At 44.4% G+C, this 14,523-nt stretch overlaps 1 protein-coding gene across 1 annotated transcript in view; it reads right to left on the reverse strand.

Moving 5' to 3' along the window:
* LIAS (lipoic acid synthetase) overlaps positions 1-14,523 on the reverse strand; it is a 212,995-nt gene that overhangs the window by 76,527 nt on the left and 121,945 nt on the right. Inside the window, exon 5 of the mRNA XM_069202039.1 lies at positions 8,071-8,227. Within this exon, the coding sequence (XP_069058140.1) occupies positions 8,071-8,227 (157 nt within the window). The remainder of the gene's footprint in view (positions 1-8,070; positions 8,228-14,523) is intronic.

The following is a 14,523-nucleotide window of genomic DNA, read 5'->3' on the forward strand; positions in this document are numbered from 1 at the left end:
TCTGAAGATGGAGGTAAGGTGTGGTGTCGAGTTCCACCACATTCACATCTGTACTAGACATTATGCTTCTAAAAGTTGGAATACTTTTTAAGAATCTAAAAACTAGTTCTAGAATCTAATTCAAACTTTTACCAAACTTTTAAACTCTAAAAGAAATGCTAACAGGGACTAACACAAGGCCCTAGCAGGACTTTAAAGAATTTAGAAAAATTTCAAATTGCAAAAATCAATTTCTAATGACAATTTTAGGAATTTGTCGTGTGATCAGGTATTGGCTGAGTAGTCCAGCAAATGCAAAGTCTTGTACCCCACCACTGATCCACCAATGTAGGAAGTTGGCTCTGTATGTGCTATTTCAAAGTAAGGAATAGAATGCACAGAGTCCAAGGGTTCCCCTTAGAGGTAAGATAGTGGCAAAAAGAGATAATACCAATGCTCTATTTTGTGGTAGTGTGGTCGAGCAGTAGGCTTATCAAAGGAGTAGTGTTAAGCATTTGTTGTACATACACACAGGCAATAAATGAGGAACACACACTCAGAGACAAATCCAGCCAATAGGTTTTGTTATAGAAAAATATATTTTCTTAGTTTATTTTAAGAACCACAGGTTCAAATTCTACATGTAATATCTCATTTGAAAGGTATTGCAGGTAAGTACTTTAGGAACTTTGAATCATTACATTAGCATGTATACTTTGTACATAAAACACAATAAGCTGTTTTAAAAGTGGACACAGTGCAATTTTCACAGTTCCTGGGGGAGGTAAAGTATTGTTAGGTTTCACAGGTAAGTAAGTCACTTACAGGTTTCAGTTCTTGGTCCAATGTAGCCCACCGTTGGGGGCTCAGAGCAACCCCAAAGTTACCACACCAGCAGCTCAGGGCCGGTCAGGTGCAGAGGTCAAAGAGGTGCCCAAAACACATAGGCTATAATGGAGAGAAGGGGGTGCCCCGGTTCCAGTCTGCCAGCAGGTAAGTACCCGCGTCTTCGGAGGGCAGACCAGGGGGGTTTTGTAGGGCACCGGGGGGGACACAAGTCCACACAAAAAGTACACCCTCAGCAGCGCGGGGGCGGCCGGGTGCAGTGTGCAAACAAGCGTCGGGTTCTCTGTAGATTTCAATGGGAGACCAAGGGGTCTCTTCAGCGGTGCAGGCAGGCAAGGGGGGGGTCCTCGGGGTAGCCACCACCTGGGCAAGGGAGAGGGCCTCCTGGGGGTCACTCCTCCACAGAAGTTCTGTTCCTTCAGGTGCTGGGGGCTGCGGGTGCAGGGTCTTTTCCAGCCGTCGGGACTTTAGGTTCAGGCAGTCGCGGTCAGGGGGAGCCTCGGGATTCCCTCTGCAGGCGTCACTGTGGGGTATCAGGGGGGACAACTTTGGTTACTCACGGTCTCGGAGTCGCCAGAGGGTCCTCCCTGACGTATTGGTTGGTTCTCCACCAGTCGAGTCGGGGTCGCCGGGTGCAGTGTTGCAAGTCTCGCGCTTCTGGCGGGGATTTGCAGGGGTCTTTAAATCTGCTCCTCTGTAACAAAGTTGCAGTTCTTTTGGAGCAGTGCCGCTGTCCTCGGGAGTTTCTTGTCTTTCTTGAAGCAGGGCAGTCCTCTGAGGATTCAGAGGTCGCTGGTCCTTGGGAAAGCGTCGCTGGAGCAGGTTTCTTTGGAAGGCAGGAGACAGGCCGGTAAGTCTGGGGCCAAAGCAGTTGGTGTCTTCTGTTCTTCCTCTGCAGGGGTTTTTCAGCTCAGCAGTCCTCTTCTTCTTGTAGTTTCAGGAATCTAAATTTTTAGGTTCAGGGGAGCCCTTAAATACTAAATTTAAGGGCGTGTTTAGGTCTGGGGGGTTAGTAGCCAATGGCTACTAGCCCTGAGGGTGGGTACACCCTCTTTGTGCCTCCTCCCAAGGGGAGGGGGTCACATTCCTATCCCTATTGGGGGAATCCTCCTTCTACAAGATGGAGGATTTCTAAAAGTCAGAGTCACCTCAGCTCAGGACACCTTAGGGGCTGTCCTGACTGGCCAGTGACTCCTCCTTGTTTTTCTCATTATCTCTCCTGGACTTGCCGCCAAAAGTGGGGGCTGGGTCCAGGAGGCGGGCATCTCCACTAGCTGGAGTGCCCTGGGGCATTGTAACACGAAGCTTGAGCCTTTGAAGCTCGCTGCTAGGTGTTACAGTTCCTGCAGGGGGGAGGTGTGAAGCACCTCCACCCAGAGCAGGCTTTGTTTCTGTCCTCAGAGAGCACAAAGGCTCTCACCGCATGGGGTCAGAAACTCGTCTCTCAGCAGCAGGCTGGCAGAGACCAGTCAGTCCTGCACTGAACAATTGGGTAAAATACAGGGGGCATCTCTAAGATGCATTCTGTGTGCATTTTTTAATAAATCCAACACTGGCATCAGTGTGGGTTCATTATTCTGAGAAGTTTGATATCAAACTTCACAGTTTTCAGTGTAGCCATTATGGAGCTGTGGAGTTCGTTTTTGACAGACTCCCAGCCCATATACTCTTATGGCTACCCTGCACTTACAATGTCTAAGGTTTTGCTTAGACACTGTAGGGGCATAGTGCTCATGCACATATGCCCTCACCTGTGGTATAGTGCACCCTGCCTTAGGGCTGTAAGGCCTGCTAGAGGGGTGACTCACCTATGCCACAGACAGTGTGAGGTTGGCATGACACCCTGAGGGGAGTGCCATGTCGACTTAGTCATTTTCTCCCCACCAGCACACACAAGCTGGCAAGCAGTGTGTCTGTGCTGAGTGAGGGGTCCCTAGGGTGGCATAAGACATGCTGCAGCCCTTAGAGACCTTCCCTGGCATCAGGGCCCTTGGTACCAGGGGTATCAGTTACAAGGGACTTACCTGGGTGCCAGGGTTGTGCCAATTGTGGAAACCATGGTACATTTTAGGTGAAAGAACACTGGTGCTGGGGCCTGGTTAGAGGGGTCCCAGCACACTTCTCAGTCAAGTCAGCATCAGTATCAAGCCAAAAGTGGGGGGTAACTGCAACAGGAAGCCATTTCTTTACAATGTGTCTCATTTATTGCCTCTGGGAGTACAACAAATGCTTAGCGTTACCCTCTGATAAGCCTAACTGCTCGCCCGCACTACCACTACCACTTGAGAAATAGTTCTATCTACTTTTGGCTCTGCAAACCAATTGGGGATCCACTGGACTCTTTGCACAGTGTTCTTCTTTTTAGTGCACTATATAGAGAGCCAGCTTCCTACAGTGTCTGGTAATCTGTAGGGGGAATTTTGAAGTATGTAAAGTAACAGGGCAGCGCTATTATTCTAAACATGGCTGCCCAGCCCATAATTCACAATGGTAGCCTGCTCCAATGTTTTATGTAGCTCTTCAGCCTCTGGAGCAGAGGTAGAATGTTAGCCCCAAAATGGGCATTCACAGTTTTTGCAATCCAAATCCCCAGGTATTTAAACTATTGGGTTTCTAGTTGGAGTGGAAGTGGTATGTCTCTTTATTTTTCCCATCCCCCCCCCCCCACTTAGTATATTAGGGATTTGTCCCAGCTAATCCAGAATCCGGAGTGTCTGCCATAGTTCTCGAAGACACCTCTCAATGGGTCCAGTGATTGGTTCGAGTGCGTTAAGTATAGCAGGATATAATCCGTGTATAATGAAATGCACTCCTCATACCCCTGTGCACCGGGCCATTCCCATATTTGAGTGTCTACCCGCACCCACGCAGCCAGGGCCTCAATTTCCAGAGCAAACAACATTGGTGACAGGGGGCATCCCTGCCGAGTCCTCCTCTTCACTGGGAAGCTCTTAGATATCCTACCATTCAGCTTCACTCTGGCCCTGGGTGCTGTATATAGCATTTTAACCCATCTGATACAAATGGGCCCAAACCCCATTTTTTCTAAAATTCCAAACAGGTATGTCCATTCTATCAAGTTAAATTCTTTGTTTGAGTCAAGTGATACTATCACTCATTGGTCACCTAGTCTCTCCACCTCCGCAATATTGTTATGCAATCAGAGAAGACTGAGTTTGATAGAGCGTCAGGAATAAAAATTGTGATCTGGATGTACAAGATCAGTGACTACCCCTCGCAAAGTATTCACAATACTTTTGCTAGTATCTTGGTATCTGCGTTTAATAGCAATATAGGTCTAAATGACCCATATCTATTCCTGGGTTTACATGCTTTGGGTATTATCACAATCGTTTGGGTTCATTGGTCCTCAGACAGCATCCAGTCCCTAATGCCTCCAAGTAGGCCTCTTGCAATGGACCTGTGATTCTACAAGATAGTCTAAGGAAGATCTCTACAGGCAACCCGCTGGGTCCCAGGGCCATGCCTGCCAGAATTTGTACCACTGCCAGCGCTATTTCCTCTACAGTCATATCTGCCTCTAGTTCCATCCTCTGCTCCAACCGTAGGTGCTTTACAGGACAGCTCTCAATGAAGAACAGTTGTTGGAATTGGCCCTTTTGGTAGTGTCATCACCAAACTTTTTGCCTTCCTCCTATTTTTCTGACCCTCTTTATGTTGGCTTTAGGACTCTGAACACTTTATCACTGCTGATCAGTGCTAAAGTGCATGTGCTCTCCCTTCTAAACTTGGTACGAATGGCTTACTCCTGATTGGCTTACTTAATTTACCTGTAAGTTCCTTATACAGTGGTATCTCTATACCCAGGCCCTGTAAATTAAATGCTACTAGTGGGCCTGCAGCGCAGCTTGCGCTACCTGCATAAGTAGCCTTTAAAACCTGTCTCAGGCCTGCCACTGCAGGGCTTGCGTGCACAGATTACTGCCACATGGGCCTGGCATCTAAATTTACTTGCCAGGCCCGGAACTCCCCTTTTACTACATAAAAGTCACACCTAAGTAGGCCCTAGGTAGCCCAATAGGCAGGGTGCTGCGTAGGTAAGAGGTAGGACAGCTGCCTTTTTGTGTGGCCTGTTCTAGTAGTGACAAACAGCCTATTTGGTTTCTACCTGCTGCAAGAGCTGCCTCTCTCATAGGGGTGCATTGGAAATGCCCTTTCATATGGCTAGGTGGTATTTTCTGATCTATGAGGGGTGCCAGTGAGAAATGCTGCTTACTGGTGTATGTTTTCTTTTCCATTACTATTCTAAAAATGGCACTTTTAGAAACTGGGCATTTCTCTGTGCTTATGACACTTGTGTTTTTGTAGCTTGACTTCAATCCTGGTCTGGAGCAGAGTGACAGCTCCACTTGGTGCATACGTTCCAGACAGTCATCACACAGGAGGGGCTGGGTGTGCCAGAGAAGGAATCTGCATACGGAGTGGTCTTCCAGGGCTGGGAGAGGTAGAGGTGGGGTGCACTTACATTTGTATAGACTGTGTCCTGCCCTGACGCAAAGGGCTCCTTTACCCCCTACTGATGTTTGGACCCAGTGTGGCGGAGAAGGGGCATTCCTGGAACTGGTTAGAGCTGGACAGAACCTTATCCCCAATTCTAGAAGCTGGGCAAACCGAGTATAAGTATAGGGGTTGTTCTCCATGCTAAGACAAGAGAGAAAAGAACAGACACTGATGAACTGGACACTAGATTCTGCTGGAGGGACTGGCTAGGAACCGCTGGGGGACTGCTCTGCTGTTGGACTTACCTGAGACTTGCTAGGTTGCTAGAGGGACTGACACTGCTTCTTCTGGACCCTTGTGCTGGCTGCTTGCCTGGGCCCAGCAGCTTTATGCCTCTACAGCTGTCTCCAGGGGCTGGGTGGTGTGTCCCCTGTCGCCCCTGCATTCTGTTGCCCTGGTGCTCTTCAGCTGGGCACAATTGGGGTGTGCCCCTTGCGAATCACATGAAGAATGCCCTAGGGGCATCAGCGCGTGAAGAGCATTTGCATTTTTGCTCAGAGCTCTTTATCCTTTAAGAAAAGCGCATGAGGAGCGATTGATTTTTACTCCTTGCTGACTCGGGCACAAGAACAGCCTGTGGTGTGCACCCTTATCTCCCGGCGCTGCCTAGTGTTGTGAAGGGGCAGCGCATGAAGAGTGCTTCATTTTTTTTGGCTGCCTGGGCACAGGGAACGCCCCGTGTCACTGTGGCTCTCCCCTTACCTGACACAGGAGAGCTCGCAGATGAGCGTGCTTCCTGGAGTGCCCCCAGGGCACACTCAGGCACCTTCTTGCGAGGAATCACCACCGCGACCCTGGCAGAAACAAATAAGAGGAGCCGGTTAGCCCCGAAGATGCAAGGGGGCTCCCCCGGGCTGGGCCACCTCGTAGGGAGCAGTGCGGAAGGCCCTGGGGGGCCCCGGACACACCCCTCGGAGGAACACAGCTTAAAGGAAGCCGCCAGTGTTTCAAAGCCACCTCCAGGATGAAGATAGCTGCTGGTTGGTGGCTTAGTGTTTGCCTTTGCGCGGGGGGCCCAGAGAGAGGTCTCACTGCTGTGAGGAGAGCCACATTTGTCGCCCTGTGCTGGGGCATACTTTCTACGGGGCATGGCATTCTACCTCAAGTCATTAGCTGGACAGGATTGAACCTTCACGGGGTCCCCGTTCCCGCTAGGAGAGAATACTGCATTGTTAGGAATAGGAGTGCTGAAGCTCCTGCGCATCAGGAGAGTGTTTTGTCAACTACCATGCACCCATTAAAGGAAGTTAAGGTGCACTGCCACCCTTGTGAAGGAGATGTCTGTGGGGATTCACTGACTGCTGCATATCCCGCTCTGATACAAGTTGCTTTTATTTCCTTAGGTTGGCCAGGATAACAAATACGATCTCAGGGGCGGGATGATATGCACAGTAGGGCTCCTTTCATGATGTTCTAGTAATTCTTATGCATTCTGCATCTAGCTACTATATGTTGGGCCCTGATGTGATGATATCTTCAGAGGGATGGTAGTGTGTTATGATGTATGCAATATGAGAATGTTTCACTATATGTGCATTTATGGTAATAATGATGGCCTGACAACTGCTTGTTTAGCAGGTCATTACTGGTCTAATGATATTTTGTGCAATATGGTATATTTTTATATAACTGGTTGTGAAGTTTTTTTGTGGTGTATTTATTTCGTCACTGGTGTTGTGTGTGTTGTCCAAACGTTTTACACATTGCTTCTGGGATAAGTCTGACTGCTCGTGCAAAGCTACCAAGGGGGTGAGGAGGGGCTATCTTGGGTGTGTAGGTATTTTGCCCTGACTAGAGTGGTGGTCCCTGTCTTGCTGAGGTGCCTATCTTAGCCAAACAGGAACCTAATTTCTAACAACGGTATAGTTATTGCTTACATAAAAATTAATCTAACCAGAACTGAAGACAAATTACAGAGGGCCTTGTGCAAAGTGCTGTCATGCACACTGATCTACTCCCAGGGAAAGACCCCTTGAAGGCCAAAAACACACACTGGACTGCTATGACATCATAATGTGTATCCTTGTGATCAAACAACTGTTGTCCATGACTATGTATAATTCCAGTCGCCCACTAAATACACTGCATCAATGCGCTAAAATTATTTTTGTGCCCAAATACCACCTGTGTCCGTTTACTGTATATGTGCCATTTCAAAACTTTAATAAAAATTGCATTCAAAACCTTCATTTGTCATCACAAAGTACCTGAGGTACCCGTATAAGTGTTACTTGTTGCATTCCTTGTAAAAGTAAATGCAAAAGTAAATGTTTGGACCAAAGTAAATGTTTTTTTTATTCTCAATGCACCCTTTACTTGTGTTTGGTGTATGTACAAAAACATAACACTGGTAGTTCTTACAGGTCAAGAATTAGCACTGCTAGTTTGTAGCAGGATATGGGTGCTAGAGAGAATGCAGAAGTGAAAAAAAACAGAGAAAGCAATGCTAGAAATAGACATTCATGTGGGGCTGGCAATGCGATGATGCAAGAGTAATGATTTAGAATAAAAAAACATCTGAATATTTTAATTGTTAAGTTTAAAATTATGATTAACATTAACTTGTTTTTAAGAGTTGGTGCAGATTTCTGTTGTTGTACTTTAACTAAAGTCTGAGAGAACTGGATAATTGCAAATACAGGCTGAACAGGTTTGCTAATCAAATTGCAAACCAAGAGCATTCATGTTTTCTCCTTTTCAGTACAATAAGCTTCATACACTAACCATCTCTGTCCACTGACGTTAGAACAACGTAGTCTAAACCCCACTCAGCGATAGCCTTTGCAGTGTTGTATGGCTCATTGGGGTCCAGAGGGCCTGGATTTCTTGCGGTTTTAACTGAACAGAATCTGCAGCCTCTAGTGCATGTATCTCCCATTAGCTGAAAATAAAGAACACATTTTAGGAGATTTTACTTCAACATGCATCATGTAACATATCTAAAACAGACTGAATATTCCATCATTGTAAATACTCCATGGCTGCCAAATCTACTTGTACAGCTTTAAAAATACAAAAACTATAACACACAACTATGGTAATTTTGGTTTAACATTTAAAGTCAATGGAAAAATGGTGTGATATAATGTAATCACTATCATAAATGTTGCAGACACCCAGCTACAGGTTAATCATACAAAGTTGAACATTTTAAAGCATTTGTTAAACATATGGGCTAAATACTGACTTCAGAGAAAGCGGACAAGTGGATCGTATCAAAAGAAAAATATTGGTAGACAAATTGAAACCTTAAAATTCACATTTAGGACAAATTGTGGCTAATAAAAACACTGGATGCAATCCATACTACAAAAAAACAAGATAGCCTATTTTTAAAAAATTACCCCCAGGTAGAATGTAAAAGACAACAACACATACTGGGTGCCAGGGTGTGTTATACTTCCTTCATATGCCAGGTAAATGAATCTCCCATCAGATAACTCCCTAATGAAACAACCAAAATAATTTCAATGTCACTGAATGTCACATAATGAATTTCTGGGCCAGAGAAATAATATATTACATTCTCTGCATGTGAATGTCCTGTTACAGCAACTGCACTCGAGAACAAGCGAATAGTTTATTCTAGAGGATGTACACATCTGCAATGACAGACGACAAGTGAATTCAAGTCACGGGACCCAGACATTACACCAAATGGGAATGTAGCATTATGCTAATAGTTTTCCCCTTAAGCAATGCTGCATTACTGCTCCGAGGTTTTCAAGCTGCATTGTTTTTTGGGAGCCTCAGAAGGGAGACTGCTGAATAATGAAAGATTTCCGAGTTATTGTAAGGAAATGTTTCAATTCTATTAGGACACAGAGGCAAGGATTAGGTTGATCTTTCTTCACTTTGTTTTTAACCAACAGCCATTAAACGTACGTAATTGACTCAACATTGAACTACATTTCCCAAAAGACACTGGGAAAATATAAAAAAAAATTAAAAAACAGTTCATCCAATCCAAATGCAGAAACGCCTCTGAAGACTGTCTGCAGATGCTCTATCCTCCTTTTTCTTCTTGTGACAAGAGATGATTTTCCAAGACTCAATCACAAGCACGTAAGATGCAGTCCCCAGAGGATTCTACACAATATATGACATGCCAATTAAAGATGAAAGACAGAAATCCTGGATTCCTTGAATGAAATAGGAAACCATCAATAGCCAACAAGCAGATACTTACATGTAACACATTAACATCATCTCAATGAATGCTCATGGTGTTCTTCCTGTACTTAAGGTGGGTATAAAGATATAATTCTGAAGGGTGGGACTAATCCTCGCCTCCGTGTCCTTAATAAAATTGAAACTCTCCATTACAATAGTTAGGAAATTTTTCATTCTATGTCAGGACCGGAGGAGAGGATTAGGCTAGTTCAAAACTATTCCACTGCAGTCGATGCCACGTTTGGTACTGGTTTAAAATAAAACTTCTTCAATGTAGATTCTGAGGACCTATCTGCTGCATTAGGAATGCCCTCTAGCAGGCTCCCAAAGAAAAAGCTTTGGAGGCTGCAGCTCCTCCTACGGAATGCGCTCCAAAACGAGAAGTATCAATACAAGCTTCTTGCATGACTCATCCGACACACCTTGCAATGGTAGGGGAGGAAACAGCTCGGTGAGGTTTGGTGAAGGCAATGAGTAGTTGCTTTTCTTCCTGAGGATGAAGCTCCTCAGTCATGGATTCATAAGCTTTTATTGCTCTTACCACACACAGTTTTGGTACATCTGGAAACAGTGGATATGACACCATTTTAGAATTACATTTTGTTCTTCTGGAAACATGAAAGAAAGGTCACTCCATCCGGAGTGAATACTTTACTTGTTATGTCCAGGGCTCTCACATCTGAGACTGCAACAGGAAACCAGGCACAACAAGGTGGCTAATTTTGCCAACATTTGTTTCCTTGACCATCCCATAATGTAGACTATCTGGGTTCCGGAGGAACAGTCTAATGCTTATAAGAAACTTGCAGACCAAAGGATGTTCCCTTATAGGATACTCATCAATTGGGGAGTGGTGTGCTGAAATAGCTGATCTAAATGTGTTAATGAGCCTCTACGCCAGGCTGTTCAACACTAAAGTAGCAATAAAATGTAAGAAGCGGATACAGTCTACCCCCACTGGATCTAATTGCCATTGACGACACCAACCCAACCATCGAGACCAGGCTAAGCAATATTTCTTATTCGTGCTATCTGCCTATGCTCTGTTAAAACAATGAAGCACCTTCCTGTGAAATGCCTGTGTTTTTTCAATGTTCCCGGTAAACCTCCATGCCATGAGATAAAGGAAGCATGCTAGTACCAGGTGATCAGGGCTCCCCTGGGGATCCCAGAGGAGATCTAAAAACAGGGGTAGAGGGATTGGAAAATCCCTAGACAGTTCCATCAGAACTAGAAACATACTTGAGATCTCCAAATCGGGGTGATCATGACCAGGTCGGCCTTTTGCTTCCAAATTTGGGTGGACAATCTCATTATCATTGCAAAGGGTGGAAACGCGTATCCTTCCTCCTTGATCCAGACCTGGAGGCATGCATTGGCCGTCACTGCATTTGGATCCAGTCTCCAACTGCAATGTCTATCCAAATGATGATCCAGGTGAGAGGCAAACAGGTCCATCATAAAAGGACCCCACTGGGAGAGTATCTTCTGAAACACCGGTGGGTGTGACTTCCAGAGACTAACATCCTGCCAATGCAGGGAGTGCCAGTCCGTCACCTGGTTGGATTTCCCCAGACAATGTTCTGCTGACAACAAATCTGGTTGGCTAGACAGTAGGTCCAGAAACTCTGAGCCAAGTTGTAAAGAGTCTGAGTTTCAGAGCCTGAACTGACAAGAGCAGAAGAGTCAGCACACTCCTGCGGGCACACTGAAAACAACTAAGCACAACGTGACAACGCGCTCAAATGACAGAAACAGGGTATACATGATACTAAAGCAAAAATGCATAATCCTTAAGCAAACCCTGCTTAATAAACACCCTCAATAAGGCATATAACGTGAAATAAGCGGAGAAGTTAAAGACACTTAGCTGAGGCTGGTGGAACAACGAAAAAAGAGGAGGATAACACGCTTGTGGACAGTTTTCAGAGGAGTTGCAGCATTTGGATTGTATGAACTGTTTTTTAATGTTTTCCCAGTGTCTCTTGGGAAATTGGTTAAATGTTGATTCAATTACATAAGATTAATGGCTGCTGTTTATAAATATAGTAAAGAAAGATCAGCCGAATCCTTGCCTCTGTCCTGACAAAGAGTTAATCATGTAGGTCAAAGGTAATACAGAAGCTGCTGTGTTGTACGCACTACCACAAAGTCACTTAAATAGGACTTTAGTCAGAGAGAAACAAAATGCAATTTCAACAATACTCATGCATATTTTTTGACATAGCCAATGCATCTTTCTGGACAGGTGAGCTTCCGTCGCACTGTACTTATAACATGCACCCTGCCAATCAGCCATCACAGCTTCAGAAAAATGTCTCTTCTACCACACATTTGACTCTTTCACAACATACTGCCAATTTCTAAAGACCAGCTAGTAAGTGGGGCATAAAAAGTGTACACACAATATTTTGACGGAAAATAAAATGTACCGCCACAAATTCTGCCTCATACAAGCACTTCAATAAAGGGTTGCTTGTCAATGCATGAAAATGAAAACTAGGTTAAACCAAGTTGTCTTTAGAGAATATGATTAAACAGCAGCTGTCATTCAACACACCTCTCACTGTAAATTTCAAGGACTTATGTCAGGCAAAGAGTGTTAGAACAGATGTTGCCTTTGCCCAAATGCCATAAAAGTTGATTCACTGTGGAGAATGATGGAATCGAAAGGTTTGCAACTTTCGTGACCAAAAATTTTCAATTCAATTAAGGATATGGAGACGAAGATTATGCATTCTCCTCTTTGCTTTTATTTAACAGCAGCAATATAAACAAGAGTAAAAAAAGAGCTCCAGAGTTCCAACATAAACTACGCATCCCACAAACAGAATGTCCAATAACTAATCATAACGTATGTGGCTCTCTAAACAGGATGAGCAGTATAAGCACTGCCTCTTCTTGCTGCGATGACACCTTTTCCTTGGGGACGGAAACACATGGTTTAATTCTTGCTTTTGATCCGAAACTGAAAATAAAGAACTAAGGGCCATATGTACGAACACTTTTTCCATAGACACAGAATGGGTAAAAACCTTTGCTACATCTGGCCCTAAATCTCTATACTAGACAAGGGTGGGATAACTTGCAACAATACATAAATGACTGCAGTAAAGAAAAAACATCAACAGAATCAACATGACAGCAATTAGTTCAGTCATACAATTATCGGGTTGGATAATCTTTGCATCTGTGTCCTTAACAGAATTGAAAATTCTTGGACAAAAATGTTATAAAAATGTTCATATCTATGATGTTAGCAGAAAGCTTTAGATAATGCAAGTTTAATGCTTACCAAAATCACTGAAAAAGGCTTATTTATTTGTTTACGATAGAATTCTTTGAACATACAATCTGACAGCCAATCTGCCATTTTGATCATTTCTTCCATGCAAACTCCCACTGCAAATTCAAAGGCCATAGCACCTCTAAGAGAATGAGCTCAAACAACAGAGATCTTCATTCCGGCTTCAGCGACAACCCACCTAGCTAAGGAAGGACAAGAAAAAGAAGCATAAGGATGGAGCAATTGACCGTTAGCTCCTGATTGGAGCAGTGACCATCTAATACTGAGAGACATTGGACCACACCCAGAAGAGTAGGGAACATTACTTTTTTAGTTGCTCATTTGGCCCTCCTGGTAATAAAAAAAGTCAACCCCTCTGGGGTGAACGACCTATCTGCCAGGTCAAGGGTTAGGACATCTGAAAAAAGTTCACAGGAAACTAGGTAAAACAGAAGGGTCAGTTTGGCAGAAAGTTGTTTCCTTGATAGAAGGGAATCTCTGGCCAGGATTGCAGAAACTTGAGGACCAGGGAAACATCTCAAAGGCTGGAAAATTTAGGATGAGGAGCAGCAGAAAATCTATATCCTCTCAACAGTTTGAACACCAATAGATGTTCTAAGACAGGTTTGTTATCAACAGGAAGATAACTAGCAGAAAAAGCAAAGTTACAGATTGAAAATGTCACTTACCCAGTGTACATCTGTTCGTGGCATCAGTCGCAGTAGATTCGCATGTTCTGCAATAGCTCGCCATCTGGTGTTGGGCCGGAGTGTTACAAGTTGTTTTTCTTCGAAGAAGTCTTTCGAGTCACGGGACCGAGTGACTCCTCCTTTTGTCTCCATTGCGCATGGGCGTCGACTCCATCTTCGATTGTTTTTCCCCGCAGAGGGTGAGGTAGGAGTTGAATTGTAGTGATAGTGCCCATGAAATGGAGTGACTAAGTATGCACCTATTTAAGGTTGAGATGATACATATAGAAATAATTGAAGGTAACTTCCAAACTGCTACAGGCTCCCGGGGAGGCGGGTGGGCACATGCGAATCTACTGCGACTGATGCCACGAACAGATGTACACTGGGTAAGTGACATTTTCAGTTCGATGGCATCTGTCGCTGTAGATACGCATGTTCTGCATAGACTAGTAAGCAGTTATTTCCCCAAAAGCGGTGGATCAGCCTGTAGGAGTGGAAGTAGTCTGAAATAATGTCCTTAATACGGCTTGACCTACTGTGGCTTGTTGTGCGGATAACACGTCTACACAGTAGTGCTTGGTGAATGTGTGAGGCGTAGACCATGTGGCTGCCTTACATATTTCTTGCATTGGGATGTTTCCTAGAAAGGCCATGGTAGCACCTTTCTTTCTGGTTGAGTGTGCCCTTGGTGTAATGGGCAGCTGTCGTTTAGCTTTAAGGTAGCAGATTTGGATGCATTTAACTATCCATCTGGCTATACCTTGTTTTGAAATTGGGTTTCCTGCATGAGGTTTTTGAAATGCAATAAAGAGTTGTTTAGTCTTTCTGATGTTTTTTGTTCTGTCAATGTAATACATCAATGCTCTTTTGACATCTAATGTATGTAGTGCCCTTTCAGCTACGGTATCTGGCTGTGGAAAGAACACTGGAAGTTCCACTGTTTGATTTAGATGGAACGGTGAAATAACCTTTGGCAAAAATTTAGGATTGGTCCTTAGGACGACTTTATTTTTGTGTAGTTGTATA

This window comes from Pleurodeles waltl, chromosome 1_2 (assembly GCF_031143425.1).
Source record: "Pleurodeles waltl isolate 20211129_DDA chromosome 1_2, aPleWal1.hap1.20221129, whole genome shotgun sequence".
Lineage (NCBI taxonomy): Eukaryota > Metazoa > Chordata > Amphibia > Caudata > Salamandridae > Pleurodeles > Pleurodeles waltl.